Source organism: Malaya genurostris, chromosome 2, assembly GCF_030247185.1.
Source record: "Malaya genurostris strain Urasoe2022 chromosome 2, Malgen_1.1, whole genome shotgun sequence".
Lineage (NCBI taxonomy): Eukaryota > Metazoa > Arthropoda > Insecta > Diptera > Culicidae > Malaya > Malaya genurostris.
The window spans coordinates 196,194,049-196,214,382 of record NC_080571.1 but is presented as its reverse complement, the minus strand read 5'-3'; the positions used below and the strand labels follow the sequence as shown (position 1 = coordinate 196,214,382).

The window sequence follows — 20,334 nt, the reverse complement described above, 5'->3', positions numbered from 1 at the left end:
TTTGTACAAATAAAATGTCTTGTAGTCCCATACAGAATTCCTGAAATTTATTCAGGTCCGATTTCCGGTTCCGGAGTTATAGGGTAAAATGTGTTTAAAATTTTATGCCATCACTTAAAGGATCAAAACAGAAAACGTAAATAATTTTCTAAATCGGCTTCAATACTACTCCAATCCGTAGTCACTATCAGTAGATGGCCAAACAAACCGATTCCAGTTATTCTTTCAAGGATCGAAGAAAACTATTTTGAAGAGTAACATAGTATTATATATGATAGTATGATTGACATTAGAAAAGCATTATTACACCACTAGGTAGATTAAAACAGGGTTTTCCACTATTATGCATGTATTATCGTCTAATATTTTTTGTCTATTTACAGACGGAAAATTTCTCACTTCAGATGTGCCATTTACCAATAATTTTTTCTGTTGGAGGTTTCTTTCATATGGATTATCTTCTTTTGAAAGAGGTACTATATAATCATGTTTTATTTATCAGTTATCAGGTTATGAATAATATTCGAAGTTTGAAGTAATACTAAATTGCAGTCCTTCATGAACTATTCTTAAATGCTGCATCTTTTTTTTGAATTTAATAATAAAATTGTATGAAAATATTTACCCAATAATCATTTGCAAACTAGTTCAAGTTTCACAGGTTCACCTGTTACGTGTGATAGAAAAACAAGGTGCAAACTACTTCAAACACAAGTATTGACATATTATTTTTATATTTTTATTTTAAAGCGCAGTGTGCAAAAAAAACAACAATATGTTATTGATGATTTCAGATGGTAACAGCAATAACAGTCTACATGGTAATATTCATTCAGTTTATGCCCAAAGGTCACTAGGCATCGATCTCTCCATACAACCGTTGCCATTTCTTTTCCACTTCTATGTAAAGCGCAAAATATGTTAGTATAGAGACAGCTACCTGTCGAAATAAAGGAGACGTTATTTTTACGGATCTTGAATAATTCGGTAAGTAAAATTTACTGAAACTATTGAATAGTAGTTCACGATAACACAGTCCATGGCAGTAATAATTATTCTGGTATGTTTCGTTTGTAGAATGAAAGAATGTGTCTGAAACAAAACTGAATTAATAATGTCAAGTACTCTAAGAAAATCCTTCTTACCAGCTGATTCATATATTCATCCTCAAGACACCAAGAGGAACTCAGCTTTTCAAACTTGGCGTGAATTAATTTATCGGTATGAGTCAGCTGTTCGCACGATCTTACGAATACAAGTAACGACACAAGATGGCTGATGAAGGGGATTAGCTGAACTGTAGAAAAACAAAAATTTCAAAAGTTGTTGAAGACTTATGCACATCGCTTACTAATTAGAATCCATCCGTCATATTTTGCCACAGCTTGGACCATCCAAAATGAATCAACCAATAATTGAAAATTCCATCGAACGATGATCAACAACATCGATATCCCGAATTGCTTGTTCAAATATTCGGATAAACGATGTAAATCGTGGTACAAATTCATGACAGAATGAAACTGTCTTTTCGCAAGTAAAGAACAGTTCAGCAAAACAGTATCTTTCGTTAAAACTTCCACAATTGTCTTTAGTTCCTTTAAATATAAATGGAGAAGTTGCACGTAGAACAGGATTTGGAACTGTCGAATTTCTATCAATTGTTTCACCAAACAGAGCTGTATTCGCCAAATAATAAGCAATTTATATGGGACTAAAAAATACATACCCCAAAAGCAAACCAACGATAGAAAAATAATTTGTAATGCAAGAATCGATATAGTAAAAGCATAACGTTTTGAGAAAAACTTGATTGCCTTAGCTAGAATGTCACTATGCAGCAGTGCAACTGTTTGCAAGTGAATTCTTTCGAATACATGCCAAATTTTACTGAAACGATGACGATTCCACCACGACTCTCCAAGAAAGATGACATACGTAGCTAAATAGAATATAACTTGAGTCTCATAATTAGAATCTCCATCTATCTGATATAGGTTGAAATAGTTTGATAGGAAAATTAATAGGAAAACCAAAGTAATAAAACCCAAATTCCGTAGCAGAACCCAACGCGAAAATCTTCTATGGATACCACAGTCATAACCGAATATACTATAGAAATTGGCGTAACTTGAAAATGTGCCCCGATAATGTTCCATTGCCAAGGAATACTACGGTATTACCTCACGCTGTGGAAAATTAGTTGGGTTAGTGAAGTACAAAGGTATCTTGATTAATGATTCAGAAGCGTCGTAACAAATAGATGTGCGAAGGGTTACAAAATTTAATTATCGGATGATTGGCAGGTAAAGGTTTCCACGTTGCAGTGTATAATAAACATCCTTATAAACGCCACCTTCTCATTTGAGGAGGAAAATTTATCATTTTTTTCAAAAGTTCTTTGCTTATCACTATTAGTATTATTTTCCTTGTTGGGGAGGTTTTTTCTAACTATTTCTGACAGGTTTTTTTTTAACTATTTCGACTGGGTCGAGTTACTGAGTCATTTCCTCTTGTGATTGTTATAAAACCAAGCTTTTTTTGGTTCACTCAGAATCCTTCCTGAAGCAAACCTCGCCAGATGACTGCAAGGTCTATTCACAAATATCGTATGTTATCACAACAGTTCATTGTGCTCCAGAAACTAAATCACAAAATATTCACGGAATCATTAAGGTGCTAGCTACAAGTGCATAGATCATCAATTCAAATCTCCCATGAGCCTACCAAAATGTTGAATGAAATCTTATTTTTATTCAACCTATACCAAGCCTCACTGTCTGGCAGAGATTTTCAGAAAAAAGATGTTTCCATGTGCATTGTACAAACTACATAATTTTAATCCCGGACTCGGGTAGGTGTTAGCTCAGTTGTACTCCGATGACCTTCTTCGTGAGCAGAGTTAATCGTGTTTCGAAGTCATCGTACTATCTACTAGCCCCGTTTTAATGCAATGGATAAAGTTCCGATGAGTTTGTCACAAAAAACAACATCGTTGGCTTCGTACCACTCCATCACCGGTTTCGCGTAATGGCATAATGCAAGATTTTGTCAAACGAGAGTGACACTTCTGTGAGACTGGAGGAAAGGCAGCAGACATTTTACCTTTATATACTCAACCGTTGACGGTTCCGGTGATTATATACGCCTGAATTTGCCGCATCTGAAGATCGCCTGCCATACCAAATTTGTCGATAGTCTTCTTTCGAAACTTCTCCGAAACATCCAAGCGGGATCAGCTGACATAAACTTCAGGCCTGAGATTTGTTTGGCGTCCACTTTAATGTACGTCTAATCTTCCATTACGATGCATTTCTGCTGGAATCACGGTACAGCGGAGGATTTGTCCTCCGAATGTTTATTGGATCGATTTGATGCCTTTCTTACATTTAGAATATGAAGTCCCACATACTTTAAAAACTGTTTGGCTATACAGACGGTCTTGGTCACGCTCCAAATCGAAAGGATTTTATTGCACTAGAGGTAATCCCTCAGTCTCTGCGTTCATAGTGTCGGTATATTGATACGATGTACTGACAACTTTGCCGCGTACCTTGCTGTTCAACACGAGAGCAATCCGAGGTTAGTGTGTTGAAAAATCTTGACGTAGTAACATTTCTCGCGAAAAATGTCGATCGTGACTCCTACCAAGTACGAAATTCATGCCGTCATTCGCTCCCACTGTTTATGGTTACGGTTCCGTATAAAAAGAGCTGCATGTTGATGAAGGAGAATGCCAGACCTTACCCGGCCAACGTCACGAAGAAACTTCTGGACTCTTTTGGATGGAACGTTTTAAATCACCCCCCGTATTCCTCTGAACATGCTCCTTCAGATTTCCATTTATTCACTTCTCTTAAGGTGCACACGTGTGGGAACAAGTTTTCATTGGACGAGAAGGTGAAGAAGTGAGTGTAAGAGTTGGTGGGAGATTTTTTCGTGGCAGGCATAAAAAATTGGTCCCAGGGCTCACCACTTGCATCGAGAGGGATGGTGCCTATGTCAAAAAATAATCTACAAGTATAACAAAATTTATTTTTGTTTTAATAGATTTTCTTTGAACCCTACATAAATTGAGTAATTTACTTTCTGGACGTGCCTCGTATCACAAAAGAAAGTGTTGAGACTTTTCCGAATACAGTATTTACATATTAGGGCATTCAGATGAGCACAACTCCATTTTGTTGTTGTTCCGTTATATATACCTAATATGTTTTCTCGACGTTCTTTTGTAATCATGTCAGACGCTAAGGTAATTAGTACCAAAACCAGAGCGATCATATTTCTCATTATCTGGAGCTGAGCGGTGTCATGCTACCTTGAAAAAACGATGTTTTTCCGTTGAAAATTCGATGGTTAGCTTAACAACCTACACGGACCCATTAACTAAGGTTTCTTGAAATCGTTTTTATTTTGCAAGCTGAAAGCCTTGGGCTCTGTAAAAGAAAACACATCATTTTCTGCCACTTGTCTCAAGAAGCAAGGTAACTTTTGATGTCATTCATATAAAATTTATAAAGGAAAGGACTAAGGCGGTCCTTACGGTAGATCCATGTAACTATTTCTGAATGTCAGTCAAAATGTGCTTTACTTCTAGAATATTGTGGAAATAATTATTTAAAATCAATGGAAATCCATGTTGGTGGAGCTTAGCAAAAAGAACATCAATAGAAACTGAATCGACACCTTCTTTTATTTCCTAAAATACAGATACCGTTTTTGCCATTTGAATATCAGTTGAAAGCAGTACAAGGATAATATTAGTTCATTTTTTCACGAAAGCCGAGCTGAGTATATGATAACATTAAAATTTTCGATGGTAGTATTGTAGTATAATAAACATAGTAATGGATAGTAATCTGTTTTATTGAGGTGCTTCTTACATTGCGATAACGTACTTAAAATTTCAATTTCTGATGATAACAGCAATTATAATTCTCGTAGTAATGTTGATCCAGTGTATGTCACAGATTTATGAATGCATCCGTTGCTTGTTTCTTTCCAGCTCGATGTAAACGGCCAAATATGTGAATATAGAGACAACCGCCTGAAGAATAAATGTAAACAAAGAATCATATTTTTTGTTTCTTTTAGCGTTTTCGTTTTTCAGGCTACATCAGAATAGTATAAGAAAAGATGCTCTGAATACACCGTGAGCATTGACCAGTGTAGTGCACCGAACAAACGATGTTGGTGGAGCTTAGCAAAAAGAACATCAATAGAAACTGAATCGACACCTTCTTTTATTTCCTAAAATACAGATACCGTTTTTGCCATTTGAATATCAGTTGAAAGCAGTACAAGGATAATATTAGTTCATTTTTTCACGAAAGCCGAGCTGAGTATATGATAACATTCAAATTTTCGATGGTAGTATTGTAGTATAATAAACATAGTAATGGATAGTAATCTGTTTTATTGAGGTGCTTCTTACATTGCGATAACGTACTTAAAATTTCAATTTCTGATGATAACAGCAATTATAATTCTCGTAGTAATGTTGATCCAGTGTATGTCACAGATTTATGAATGCATCCGTTGCTTGTTTCTTTCCAGCTCGATGTAAACGGCCAAATATGTGAATATAGAGACAACCGCCTGAAGAATAAATGTAAACAAAGAATCATATTTTTTGTTTCTTTTAGCGTTTTCGTTTTTCAGGCTACATCAGAATAGTATAAGAAAAGATGCTCTGAATACACCGTGAGCATTGACCAGTGTAGTGCACCGAACAAACGAAAACGCTCTAAATCATTTTGATGAGTATATCTTACTGAAGCTATTGAATAGTAGTTCACAACGATACAGTCCATACCAGTAATATTTATGCTACCATGTTTCGTTTGTAAAATAAAGCAATGTGTCTGAAAAAAGAAATAGAATCGCTATTTTTTTACAAAAGTATTGAGATGTCCGCTTACCAACTCATTCATATAATCATCTTCCAAATATTTCGGAGAACTTAATTTTTCAAATTTAGCTTGAATTATTTTATCGGTATGACTCAATTGTTCGCATGATCTCACGAATACAAGTAAAGACACAAGATGGCTGAAAATTGGCATTACCTGAACTGCAAAGAATATCGAATTTTGATCGATTGAGTAATTTAGTTCTATTCTGATTAAACAAGCTTACAAATTAGAATCCATCCCTCGTGTTTTGCCACTGCTTGTGCCAACCAGAAGGAATCAACCAATAACTGAAAATTCCATCGAACGATAATCAACAACATAGATATGCCGAATTGTGCATTCAAATATTCAGATAAACTATATAAATCATGGTACAAATTCATCACATAATGTAACTTCCTTTTCTCCAACAACGAACAGTTAAGTAAAACAGTATCTCTGGCCAAAACTTCCACTATTAACTTAAGTTCTGTCAGATACAGATGAAGAAGTTGCACGTAGAAGGTAATTTGAAACTGTCGGAATTCTATCAATTGTTGCACTATACAGAGCTGTACTCGCCAAATAATAAGCAAATTGTATGGAGCCAAAAAATACATTCCACAGAGGCAAACGAGAGACAAAAACGTAATTTGCGATGCAAGAATCGATACTGTCCGTACATAGCGTTTTGAGAAAACCTTTAACGCCTGAACTAAAATGTCGCTATGAATCAGAGCTCTTGTTCGGGAGTGAATTCTTTCAAAAATATGCCAAATTTCACTGAATTTATGACGATTCCACCAAGATTCTCCTAAAAAGATCACATACGTAGCTAAATAAAATATAACTTGAGTCACATAGTTGCTTTCCCCATTTATATCACTTAGGTCGAGATAATTTGATAGAAAGATCAATAAGACTATCATTGCGATCAAAGCTAAATTTCGTGGTAGAACCCAACGCGAAAATTTGCTGTTGATTCCGTAATCATAACCGAATAAACTATAAAAATTCGCATATCGTGAAAATATTCCTTGATACTGTTCCATTAGTGAAGGATTCTACCGAACTGCAAACACCGTGGAGGATTAGTTCAGATAGATGGTAGGGTAAAAATACATGCAAATGTAACATGCCTAATGATCTAACATTGTTGTATCGAAACACTAATTACTTAACAAAAACTAATATATAGGCTACGACTTTGAAACGCTTACTATTATTAGTATTCAAATGTGGCAAAACTCAATTGTTTCGTACAACTCCAGATTGATGAGGACAAGTAATCTCATTCCAATTTTGTATGGAGATTTTGTCACTGCTTTTACACGTTCATTTTTAAAGACATTACTTGGCAATAGTGATATTAGTCTTCCATGGAACCTGGCATAACTTAATCACATTTTTCTTTTTCTATCTGCACAATTTTCTCGAGATTGATGATCAAGTTCAATTGTATTAATGTTGATAATTTCGGATTCGAAAATGTTACCGAAACGTTTAGGCACAATTCTGTGAAATAATTAGAATATTAGAATGATAAGAGAAAGGCATTGCAGCAGTACTAAGTGGATTGAAATCATTGCCGTTTCAACCTTCCGAGCGAACGGACGTGATTTGGATTTACTGCGAAAGCATTGAAAACCAGTTGTGTGTGTGTGTGATAAAGTGGTCGGACGATCGAAACGATATTGTGTGATAGACAATAGTGCTTTTTCCTCTGAGAGGTTTTTTTTCGCATTATATAATAGAACAGTGCCTTATTGTGAGCGGTGGATCGAAACGGTACCGTTAGCCGGTTATTGTTTCGGCGATCAAGGCCAAGTGTGCGGATTATAAACAAGCGGCCATTGTGTGAGGATTATAAATAAGTGTGCTTTTTCCTCTCGGAGGTTTTTTGCACATCATCAAAGCGGCGATACGCCGACCGACGAAGACCAGCTTGGTGTCCCCCGTTGGATCTTAAGTTAAGTACCGTTACTTCGATTATTCGTTTTTGACCATTATATTTCCCCCCGAATTACTTGTTTCTGCGCGGAAGTAGTTCCGCGACATGTCTAATTTAAGTCCTGCCCCCCCCGCTCCCGATGTTCAAATGGAGACTTCCCTTGTCTGTAAAATGTCCCGCATAAAGAGCTATCCTGATGGGCTCGCACTACCGGCCGGGCCTTACGCGGTCTTTTCCGGACCAAATCAAGAGAAAAAAATTTAAATATTTTAAAAATATCGCGAGACCTGTTTTCGCGATATAATACTATAAAAAGTTTTGATAGAATACGGCCAGACAAGCTCAGGGTCTTGTTTACTAGCTCTAAACAGGCTAATGAGCTTGTTCAAAAGGATCCCTTTACGCAGGAGTACCGCGTCTACGTGCCCGCTCGCGAAGTAGAAATCGACGGTGTGGTCACCGATGCGAGTTTGACTTGCGAGGATATTCTTAAGTACGGGGCGGGTTGTTTTAAAGACCCTCACTTAAGAATGTCAAGATACTGGATTGCAAGCGATTGCATTCAGTATCGATCGCAGGGGATGGAACAAAGTCTTATCCCCAATCAGACTCTTATCGTGTGACCTTCGCCGGCACTGGTTTGCCCAACTACATCCTCTTGGACCGGGTTCGTTTGCCTGTTCGTTTATTTGTACCCCGGATAATGAATTGTACCAATTGCAAACAACTGGGGCATACAGCTACCCATTGCAGCAATAAGCCACGTTGTGCTAACTGTGGGGAAGCTCATGCGGACGGCTCTTGCGGTAAGGATGCTGAAAAGTGTCTCTACTGTAAGGAGGGTCCACATGACCTCTCTGATTGTCCCGCTTACAAACTGCGAGGTGATCGAATGAAGCGTTCCCTAAAGGAGCACTCCAAGCGTTCCTTCGCAGAGATGCTTAAAAGTGCCACCCCTCCTAAACAGACAACGAATCCATATGCCTGCTTGTCGACTGACGAGAGCGATTCTGACGACCCTTTGGAAGGTCCATCTTCAGCGGTCCCTCATAGCTGTAGGAAAAGAATGAATAAATCTTCTCATAAGCTACCTAGTAAGGGTTCGAAGGTGTCTTCCGAAGGGCTTCGAAAAGTTACAGCTAACGGGAATCGGGAAAAATCACCGAAGCAAAAAGCTCCTGGTCTCGGAAAACTCAATTCCGAGATGGAATTCCCACCACTTCCAGGGACTACAAAATCCCCAAGCGTCCCTAAAAATCCACCAGAGAACCAACTAGGTGCTGGACTTATCAAGTTTTCTGATGTTGTGGACTGGATTTTTACAACTTTCAATATTTCAGACCCTCTTAGAAGCATTTTAATTGCTTTCATGCCTACAGTAAAAACATATTTGAAGCAGTTGACTGCAAATTGGCCCCTTCTTTCAGCGATTGTATCTTTCGATGGCTAAATCACCCACCGAGGTCACGGATCTAATCACTGTTTTACAGTGGAATTGTAGAAGTATTATCCCAAAAATAGATTCATTTAAATTTCTAGTAAATAATCTGAAATGTGACGCATTTGCATTGTGCGAAACTTGGTTAACTTCTGAAATACCCTTAAACTCCCACGATTTTAACATTATTCGCCTGGATCGAGATGATCCCTACGGAGGAGTACTTTTAGGGATCAAAAAGTGCTATTCTTTTTATCGAATTAACCTCCCCTCGATACCAGGTATTGAAGTTGTCGCATGTCATGTTACAATCAAAGGTAAGGACCTTTGTATTGCTTCCATCTACATTCCCCCAAGAGCCTCGGTTGGGCATCGGCGACTCAGTGATATCATTGAGCTCCTTCCCGCACCGACGTTGGTTTTGGGAGACTTTAACTCACACGGTACGGGATGGGGCTGTCTTCACGATGATAACAGATCAGCTATGATCCATGATATCTGCGATAACTTCAATATGACAATATTGAATACGGGAGAAATGACACGGATTCCTGCACCACCAGCAAGACCAAGTGCGCTGGATTTATCCCTTTGCTCGACATCGCTACGGTTGGATTGCACGTGGGAGGTAATTCCTGATCCCCACGGTAGCGATCACCTACCGATCGTAATATCAATCACCAGCGGCTCAAAACCATCGAAGACAATCAATGTTTCGTACGACCTCACACGAAATATTGATTGGAACAGCTATGCGACCTCGATATCTGAGAAACTTGAAAGAACTCAACAACTTCCTCCGGAGGAAGAGTACACGTTTTTGGCTGGCTTGATTCTCGACACCGCGACTCAAGCTCAGACGAAACGTGTACCCGGCGCGAAAACTAACATCCGTCCTCCCAACCCGTGGTGGGACAAAGAGTGCACAAATTTAAACGCGGAGAGAGCCTCCGCGTATAAAATATTCAGAAAAAATGGAACACCTGATAATTACCGGAATTACGCGGCGTTAGACGTTAAAACTAAGAACTTGATTAGAGCCAAGAAACGCGGTTACTGGCGTCGGTTTATAGACGGCTTAACGTAAGAAACATCTATGAGCACTCTTTGGAACACAGCCCGACGAATGCGCAATCATAACACCACGAATGAAAGCGAGGAATATTCCAACCGCTGGATATTCGATTTCGCTAAAAAAGTATGCCCAGACTCTGTACCGGAACAGAAGATCACCCGCGCCGCGACACCAAACACAAACGAAACACCGTTTTCGATGGTAGAGCTCTCACTTGCACTCTTGTCATGTAACAATAAAGCCCCGGGATTAGACAGAATAAAATTCAACTTGTTGAAAAATCTGCCTGACCCCGCCAAAAGGCGCTTGTTGAGTTTATTCAATAAGTTCCTTGAGGGCAACATTGTTCCACATGACTGGAGACAAGTGAAAGTGATCGCCATTCAAAAACCAGGAAAATCAGCCACCGATCACAATTCGTATCGGCCGATTGCTATGCTTTCCTGTATCCGGAAATTGTTCGAAAAAAATGATTCTCTTCCGTCTAGACAATTGGGTCGAAACTAATGGCTTACTTTCAGATACACAATTTGGTTTCCGCAGAGGCAAAGGAACGAACGATTGTTTGGCGTTGCTCTCAACCGAAATTCAAATGGCATTTGCTCGTAAGGAACAAATGGCGTCAGTTTTCCTAGACATCAAGGGGGCTTTTGACTCAGTTTCCATAAACATCCTATCTGAGAAGCTGCATCAGCATGGTCTTTCGCCAGTTTTGAACAACTTTTTACATAATCTATTGTCTGAGAAACATATGTATTTCGCGCATGGTGATTTGTCGACAATACGATTCAGTTACATGGGTCTTCCTCAGGGCTCATGCTTAAGCCCCCTTTTATACAATTTTTACGTAAACGACATCGATAAATGTATCAACACATCTTGCACGCTAAGACAACTTGCCGATGACAGCGTTGTGTCTATTATAGGACCCAAAGCTGGCGATCTGCAAGGGCCGTTACAAGATACTCTTGCCAACTTATCCACATGGGCTCTTCAAATGGGTATCGAGTTCTCTACGGAGAAAACTGAGCTGGTTGTATTTTCAAGGAAGCGAGAACCAGCACAACTACAGCTTCAACTAGGGGGTGAAAACATAGCTCAGGTCTTCACATTTAAATATCTCGGGGTCTGGTTCGACTCCAAAGGCACATGGGGATGTCACATTAGGTATATGAAACGAAAATGCCAACAAAGAATCAACTTTCTTCGTACAATAACCGGATCGTGGTGGGGTGCCCACCCAGGAGACCTGATCAGGCTGTACCAAACAACGATATTGTCCGTGATGGAATACGGATGCTTTTGCTTCCGATCCGCGGCGAACACTCATTTCATCAAGCTGGAAAGAATTCAGTATCGTTGTTTGCGTATTGCCTTGGGTTGCATGCAATCGACTCATACGATGAGCCTCGAAGTGCTGGCGGGCGTTCTCCCATTGAAAAACCGGTTCTGGGATCTCTCATATCGTTTACTCATTCGATGCGACATTTTGAATCCTCTGGTGATTGAAAATTTCGAAAGGTTAGTTGAGCTCAATTCTCAAACCCGTTTTATGTCCTTGTATTTTGATTACATGGCTCAGAATATTAATCCTTCTTCGTTTGTTTCCAACCGTGCTCATTTCTTGGATACTTCTGATTCTACTGTGTTTTTCGATACTTCCATGAGAGAAGAGATTCGTGGAATTCCGGATCACGTGCGCCCTCAAGTGGCCCCAAATATTTTTTATAATAAATTTAGAACAGTCAACTGTGAAAAGGTGTTTTACACTGACGGATCAAACATCAACGAGTCCACAGGCTTCGGTATCTTCAATCAAAACATCACCGCTTCGTACAAACTCAGTGATCCGGCTTCAGTTTACGTCGCAGAATTAGCTGCTATTCAGTACACCCTCGAGATCATTGAAACCTCGCCCAAAGACCATTACTTCATTGTCACGGACAGTCTAAGCTCAATAGAAGCTCTCCGGGCAATGAAGCCAGGAAAGTACCCCCCTTATTTTCTGGGGAAAATACGGGAACACTTGAGAACTTTATCGGAACGGTCTTATTCAATATCGTTAGTCTGGGTCCCTTCGCATTGTTCCATTCCGGGAAATGAAAAGGCAGACTCATTGGCTAAGGTGGGCGCATTAGAAGGTGATATTTATGAAAGACCAATCTGCTTCAATGAATTTTTCAGTATTTCTCGTCAGAAAACTCTCGAAAGTTGGCAAACTTCATGGACGAATGACGAACTGGGACGATGGCTACACTCCATTATTCCTAAGGTATCAACGAAACCGTGGTTCAAGGGGATGAACGTGAGTCGTGATTTCATTCGCGTTATGTCACGGCTCATGTCAAATCACTATACATTCAACGCACATCTCCGGCGTATCGGGATCGTGGAGAACGGGCTCTGCACCTGTGGCGACGGTTATCAGGACATCGAGCATGTCGTGTGGTCGTGCGTAGAGTATCGCGACGCCAGGTCGAAGCTACTGGAATCCCTCAGGGCCCGAGGTAGACCGCCTGAAGTTCCGGTTCGGGATGTGTTGGCGAGTCGGGATAGCTCATATATGCTTCTGATATACGAGTTTCTCAAACACATTAATATACAAGTGTAATCTGTTACATCTGGCTTAGAAAGTTCCTCCTATTTATCGACGTTGTTTCAACTGTGGCTAAGAATAATCTTCACCTGCAGGTTCGACACTAACTTCCGCCGATTATCCCGATTCCTCATCTGTCCACCATCTTCATCGGAACTAACAAGATCTTTGTGCTGTCACTAACCTTTTCGCTTCCCCCCTCCCCGTCTCTTCACCATCTCGATGTCAACTAATTAGATCTCTGTCGTTTTAGTCAATTCATTCCCATATCCCCTTTTTACTCCGTTTTCCGCAATATTTACTTCGCTATTTTTTTTCTCATTTTCTTCTGTAACAACACCATCATCGCCCACGGAAACTTACCAACAGCATGCGGGCCACCCGCCGGGTATTCGTAACCTGGGGGTGTTTCCCGCGGACCCACACGGACCGAAGAATGCGGCCAACATGAACATTCACCAACGCCATATGGAAGTCTCTCATGAAATATTCAATTCACCGGCCACTGCCGATCACCAGCTGAAGGCTGGATCTGCCAAAGTCAACCATTGCGACCCAATTATGACATTACTCAATGATACAACCCTAGTTTTAAGTTAGTCGTAAATTAAAATTAGTAAAAGCCCTTGGCATCTTAGAGCTTAAGCAGTGTGCCTTAAACATTATATTCTTGAATAAAAAAAAAAAAAAAGTGGATTGAAAGGAGGTTTTCTACGTAAATTTTGCAGTTTTAACCCACATGAAGATAAACGTGCATGACATCAACTAATTACTTTTCTAAACATGAATGTATGTAACGACTACGGTTCTAGCAAGAATATTGCCGCTTCTAGCAAGAATATTTCATAGAAACCTACTGACGAAACTATACTCTACAAATCGTTCCATCGGGAATTTGTATATAGAGGTTTGTAATTGGAAAAGAATGGGATAGGGGACAATGGAAATTTTAATTTTAATCAGGCTAAAAAACAAAATTTTCTGATTCGGGACGTCAAAATTTTCGGATTTGGGACGTCGACGAGTTGGGTTCGAATTGATTAGTTTACATTTCCGACCATCTCTAGTTCTTTTATCTATTGCTCTCATTCTCCAAATATAACGGTTGTAACACTCCTCTCATGATTTTACAAGTGTTAAACTCGAAATTTAGGGCCATGTCGTTTGTGCCACATTTGAATTCAATTTTCACCGATTGAATGATTTACACCCATCACTACTAACATACATAAGACGAAAAGTATCGAAAAAGGATTCGAACATTCACCCTTCTTCTTATCGTGGAGATGCTCTACTAACTACGCTTCATCGATACATGCGTAAAACTTGCCCCAGAACGCAACGCAATGATATAGCGCTGAAGTTTTGCGTGATACTGCACACCAGCCGATTGATTGTTTTTAAGATCTTATGCTTATATTTTGAGTTATACAAAATTTCATGCCTATATCTGCCACAACTGGTCTTGAAAACAAAAAATGTCTCTTAGATACCTTATGGTAATATCTACCCCACAAGTCATAGACTGTTAAAATCGGATCACTTTTAAGGGGGTGTTCTCGTTTTTCACGCAATAGCAGTTCATCGCTTCAATATAATTTTGTAAACTTAAAAATAAATACCTCACGAAAATGGGTATTACTTTGCGTTTATTGCAGGATTCAAACTGCGCAAGTCTTTGATTTGAAAAAAAATTCATCCATTGCAGAATAGTGTCCGTTTGAGTCATCTGAAGTTAATAAATGAGGTGTCAATTTAACTCAGGACAAAAACAAGAAAAAAACTACGCATTCAATTATTCGTTGGAAATTCTGTAAGATCGTTTTCAAAAAATTTGTCTATAAAATGATAAAAGTTGGTTCTTACAAAATCGCGTTTAAAGTTTGATCTCTGTATTTGTTAGCTATCTCGATCAACAAGAGCACAGACTTTCGCTTCCCCCCTCCCCGTCTCTTCTCCATCTCGATGTCAACTAATTAGATCTCTGTCGTTCTTAGTCATTTCGTTCCCATATCCCCATTTTACTTCGTTTTCCGCAATATTTACTTCTCTATATTTTTTTCGTTCTCTTATTTAACATCACCATCATCGCCCACGGAAGGCCGCTCTAGTCATGCGGGCCACCCGCCGGGTATTCGTAGCCTGGGGGTGTTTCCCGCGGACCCACACGGACCGAACGATGCGGCCAACGTCATCTGGAAGACTCATGCCATATTCCATCCACCGGCCGGTGCCGATCGCCAGCTGAAGGCTGGATCTGCCAAAGTCGACCACTGCGACCCCAATACAACATTATCCATTTTTACTATCCTAGTTTTAAGCTAGCCGTTAATAAAAATAGAAAAAGCCCTTGGCACCTTAGAGCTTAAGCAGTGTGCCTTAAAAATTATATTATTGAATAAAAAAAACAAGAGCACAGAGAACAAAACATCCAAGCTAGTACGAACTTTTTCAAAAAGCCGTGTAAAGCATACAAGTAAAAATTCGTTTTAAATCACCGTTGCGCACGATTTTGCACGCATTAATCACCATTGTAAGAAAGCTCGAACGTAAGTGCCCATAAGGGATTACTAGGTAGCTCGAAGCGCCTCTACAGGTGAACTGCTACTTGGTGATTGCTTTTTAAAGCGACCGCTAAATTTCTTACACAAATTGTAATTTTTATTTGGATGTCTTTTCTCTGCGACAAAGGTGACTAAAATTGTACATGAGGTTGTTCCGTTTTTTTTTATCTAAATTAGTCATAATCCTGGTCTCATTTATAATTAAAATAACGGAAATTATAACTCAATTTGATTCAGATTACAAACATGTTACAAACCTTGATATGAAAATATCAATATTAAATTTAAATTTGTTACAAATTTAGTGCGACTTTTCAACTGCTATTTTTCATTTTTTGAGGGAAAGGCTTTTCCGTGCAAATCTAAAAAAAAAGATCCCGTGCAGCAACGATGAATGCATACTTTTAGACGTTTAGACTTGTCATAAAATAGTCACACAGCTAAGTGACTGGTTCCGAACCGGGGTATTCACAGCTGCCAACATACGCTGGGATTGGCATATTGTCACAAAACTGAAATATAGAGGTGCTGCTTGTTTAGAGATGATACTTTCAGCAAGAGCTGTCAAATCGGTAGGAAAATTTCTAATTACTCCACCTTTTCAACGATTTCTCAGAAAAACGGGCAAATTCATTTGAAAAATCATAGTAGAAGTTGAAGAAAAAGTTTTTACTCTGAGGCGGTAATGTTGATCTAAGTGCATTATGCGAAATCTACCGTTTATTTAGAATGGAGCATTAAACCACAGACTAACAGACAGGACACTCAAATTAGATTCTTCAATCATTTTAACGGTCATTTCGATTATTCCTTTATTTGGGACAGTATTCATATGTGTCATGATGGCGCCACGTAACCCTATCAAAAACATCCTGTCTGTCATCTAGACTAGAGATGTCGTAATATCGATCGATTAATCGAATAATCGAGTAAAGGCACAGTTAATCGAATGAAATTTAATCGATTGAATTCTTTCAGATAATCGCAGTAATCGAATAATTTCCTACGATTATTGGTTCGATTAGTATTGCGAATTTCAGCTTAGCATAGAATGCGACGGAATCGTCGCAGAATTGCGAAATAATGAGCGTCAGAATCACAGATACCAAGTTGCAGATTTTATGTGAATTTGATGAATTTTCTTTTTTAGCAAACTATGCAGTTTTGCAGACTTTTTAGAGGTTTTCGAAGTTTTTTCAGACAGTAATCTTACCACCAGTGAAAATTACAATACAATAAAATGAAAGAAATGACTCCAGTTTCACTTATGTTCATTATAATCTTCTCAATTGTATTCCTCAAATTTGGTTTCGTTTCATTTTGTCAATGAGTTGAGAAGTTTCAATGTTATCAAAAACTGCACAAAATTCTGTTGATTTTGTCGTGAATACGACTTACTTTACTATGGGGTGCCTTTTCAATATTTACCCTCTGAGAGAGTGATAAGTTTTTGATCGTGAATATCTCTTGTTGTATCTAACGAATCAACATAATTTTTGCTACATGCCATCGGAAATATAATCACAATTTTATGATAAAATTTTCAGTTGTGTGGCATAATGTTTGGTATAAACGAGTATCAAAGAGGATAATTCATAAGGCGCGTTTGCCTTTCTCGTATTTTGAAAGCTCATAGCTCAGTGATCTATGGAAGGATTTATATAATCTAACTACCAATAGAATCGAAATTTTTCAACTTAAACGTGTATAGCAAAAGCATTGAAGTATTTCAATAGTACACTATTGAAAAACCTATCTCATTTGACCCATGTCAATACCAGCCAATCAGAACGCGTTCTGAGGAAGAGAACAAAATATCTGCTGCTGTACAACAAATCGTTCTAAAAAAAGGTTCCAAAAAGTTGTGAATATCGTAATGAGTTCCTCAATTTGGTCCTTCTGAATGCTAGAAACGAATCCCTACAGCATATTGATAGTTTCTTTCAATAAATTATGCAAATCCGAAATGAAATAATCGACATTAAAATTCTGTATGCGGCTATTTTTATAGCCGTTAGGACCGCCCATTATTGAAAAAGCTACAAACGAAATAACAAAAAAGGGAATCTCTTAACAAAATTTGAATCAGTTTGGTTTCTATCGCCACTGCGAGCAGATGTATTTTTTGTCGTCTGCACAGCTAGTTTCGCTTTCGACAAGAGCGATTACGTCACAGCTGCCAGTCATTAGCATTGGAAAAAAACAACGGTGGAGAGCATTACACAATATCAGCCGTTCTAATGGCTCTAAAAGTTTTCTAAAGAACTATTAGGATTTGTTTTTCGCAAATCGAAGGTAATTATCCTCAGTTTAGTGCAAATCAAGAACAATTTGGTTAGACTTGTGCACTTTTCGCTGTGTGAAATTCACAGTAATCGAGATCAAGTAAAGCCTTCTTTGTTTTTGCGAAAAATTTGAAAAAGGGGAATACTTGCATAATTCATACAATTGATATTCGGAAGTGTTAAGGAACATGTCAGTTGTTCTCGTATTCACGACATCCAGTTATGTCGCTGACATTACCCACCCGCCTTTTTTTTATTCTAATAGATAATCTCTGGTTCATCAAAAATATTTACACTGCTTTTCTATCAAAAATATTGACATTTCTTTATTTATATTACTAATCGCACAATATTTTTAATAAAATTAAACCAAAATTGTTTTGAATCTTTTACCTATAAATCGTCTGCTTAAAAATTTTAAACCTGAGATAATTCAAGTTTCCTGAATTGACATTCTGAAAGCTTTAGTTCCATGCTCTCACATTCACCTTTTCGAAGGCTATGATTTGTCACATAAACCTTTGCGTTGCTATGATTTCAACAGTATTTTACTATTCAAACGATGAGAATAGTAAATTAGGTTTGCTACATAGGATATCATTCGCAACAAACAAACAAATGTATATTGTTTCGCGTGATTTTTTGTTTTTCTTAGTTTGTTCTTGTTTGAAAGAGACATATTTTGATTAAAAGCTATTATACACATATTTACTAGTTTATATTACTAGTTTTTGAGTTTATATACCTCAAATTGATTTATTGATTTCTAGTAATCTTAGTGTGCGAGGACCGAGAGCTTAATTAAGTAATTTAAACTTCATTCAGAAAAAACAGTATAATGAAAACGATGAAACGGTTAGTTGCTCATCAAACATCAAATCAATAGATTCAAACTCGAATGTTATTACTTCATGGTGGCTCCAAACAAATTGTGATTATTACAAAAATATGTCGTGTTTGTTTTAAAGTCACTAAGCACCCTGCCACTTACTTGAAGATCTGTTATGTACTGGCTGAGTGTATATCATAACAGTAATCGAAGAAGAAAATTTTTTTTGGTTGTTAAAAATATGCTCTATTTTGAATAATTCGCCTGCATTTCTTCAAAGAAAATTTTGCCATGTGACTTAATGGTGTTTATAAAAACGAGACCAATATTTGATTCAAATTAGAATATCTATTCATTCTAATTACTAGACATTTGTTTAATTTTTGTGCGTGAAATAAGTAAGTTGTTTCGAAAACAATCTGTCACCACTTGAAACAACAAATCGACTTAAACAAAATTGACAATCGAACGTAGAACTAATTTCACCTGACCCGCCATCTATGTTTCATTATTTGAACCTTTCTTAAGATTGATTTTTTCTTATATAATTTCAATTATTTTGTAGAATTCTAGAACTTGTTATAAGAACTGTTTATTTTAAAATGTAAGAAAATTTATTTTCTTTCGTTTCGTGTAATCATTTTTGTTTTTATAAGATGATATGTTGATCAATATCGAGATCCGGAATTAGTTCTTAGTAAAAAACTATTCCTCATCATAATATCGCATATTCGCTTAGGTTTGCGCATCTGTGCGGTCTTTCAAGTAATATTTTATAATGTACGCAACGAATAAAATCATTCCAAGTTATCAACATAACCTTTTCTCGCATGCTAAGATCTGATCTGAAAATATGCCTGGTTTAAAACAGAATCTTGGGTGCTGCTACAATAACATAGGTAGAAATTGATTTTTCTCACACTAAAATTAACTTTTCGCTTGAAAAAATGACGTTGTATGTAAGTTATAAAGGATTTTACAAGTGAAAATTCGGTTTTCCCTTGTATTTTGACAGCTAATATTGCAATCATTATCCTCGCACACGTACGCATCTAGCAGTGAAACACAACGTTAGATCGCCCATCAAATTTAGTCATGCTTAATCGCAAGCTAATCGATTAATCGAGTAATTCTGTACGATTAATCAAGCAAATCGATTAGTTTGAAAAGTTGTATTCGATTATTTACTAATCGAGTATTTCAAAAAACGCGACATCCCTAATCTAGACTGTTTAATTTTTTTCATTTACCAACAGAGTTGCCATTCATACAGAATTACCTGTAATGTATTGATTTGTATACGTCCATGCGAATTTCATGCAGGATACAGATTTAATACATATTTGCTAAAACTATATACATAATTGTGCCTACTTCTCATCCTCCAACGCAACACAAAACCGAACCCGTTTTGTTACAATATTTACTTGCTCCTGGTCTGCCGCCACTTAATTTCGGGTGAAAACTACCAACTTAATAAAAAATAGTCTACACTGAAATGAAAATCTTATTTATATTCATTAGATTTGTCATATGAATCATATGCAGAATATAATTCATAGAAATTATATGGAAACTTATAATCTTTATATAATGTGTACGTCAAATCTAAATGGACGTTATCATAATGGAAGTTATAAAAATATCCCATATAATTTATATGGAAATCCGATGGAAGTCGTGAATCGTACTGCTTGAAGCT

The 20,334-nt window shown here is 37.7% G+C and overlaps 1 protein-coding gene across 4 annotated transcripts; it reads right to left on the bottom strand.

The window, feature by feature from the left end:
* Positions 1-582: 582 nt before the first annotated feature.
* LOC131433159 (uncharacterized) lies at positions 583-20,117 on the bottom strand. Of its 4 annotated transcripts, XR_009230030.1 has the most exons (7): positions 6,139-7,014; positions 5,922-6,073; positions 5,775-5,864; positions 4,899-5,598; positions 1,146-1,297; positions 1,003-1,092; positions 583-940 (listed from the first exon to the last, which is right to left on the bottom strand). XR_009230030.1 is itself a non-coding variant. In XM_058600005.1 (4 exons), the coding sequence occupies exons 1-4, from the start codon at positions 20,011-20,013 to the stop codon at positions 5,524-5,526; spliced, it is 324 nt and encodes a 107-aa protein (XP_058455988.1). In that variant the 5' UTR covers positions 20,014-20,117; the 3' UTR covers positions 4,837-5,523. The 4 variants fall into 4 exon arrangements, 2 of the variants coding, with proteins under 2 accessions (XP_058455988.1, XP_058455987.1); XR_009230031.1 differs by lacking the exons at positions 583-940; positions 1,003-1,092; positions 1,146-1,297 and having other exon boundaries at positions 4,837-5,047; positions 5,450-5,598; positions 6,139-7,017; XM_058600005.1 differs by lacking the exons at positions 583-940; positions 1,003-1,092; positions 1,146-1,297; positions 6,139-7,014 and adding an exon at positions 20,007-20,117 and having other exon boundaries at positions 4,837-5,598.
* Positions 20,118-20,334: the final 217 nt, after the last annotated feature.

What these genes read in the sequence shown, in the direction of transcription:
- LOC131433159 (XM_058600004.1), bottom strand. Translation starts at nt 6,946, where the DNA reads ATGGAACAGTATCAAGGAATATTTTCACGATATGCGAATTTTTATAGT. An exon ending in CGAGGGATGGATTCTAATTT is followed by an intron (nt 6,074 to 6,138) that starts GTAAGCTTGTTT and finishes TATTCTTTGCAG; the next exon opens with TTCAGGTAATGCCAATTTTC. An exon ending in ATGATTATATGAATGAGTTG is followed by an intron (nt 5,865 to 5,921) that starts GTAAGCGGACAT and finishes TTCTTTTTTCAG; the next exon opens with ACACATTGCTTTATTTTACA.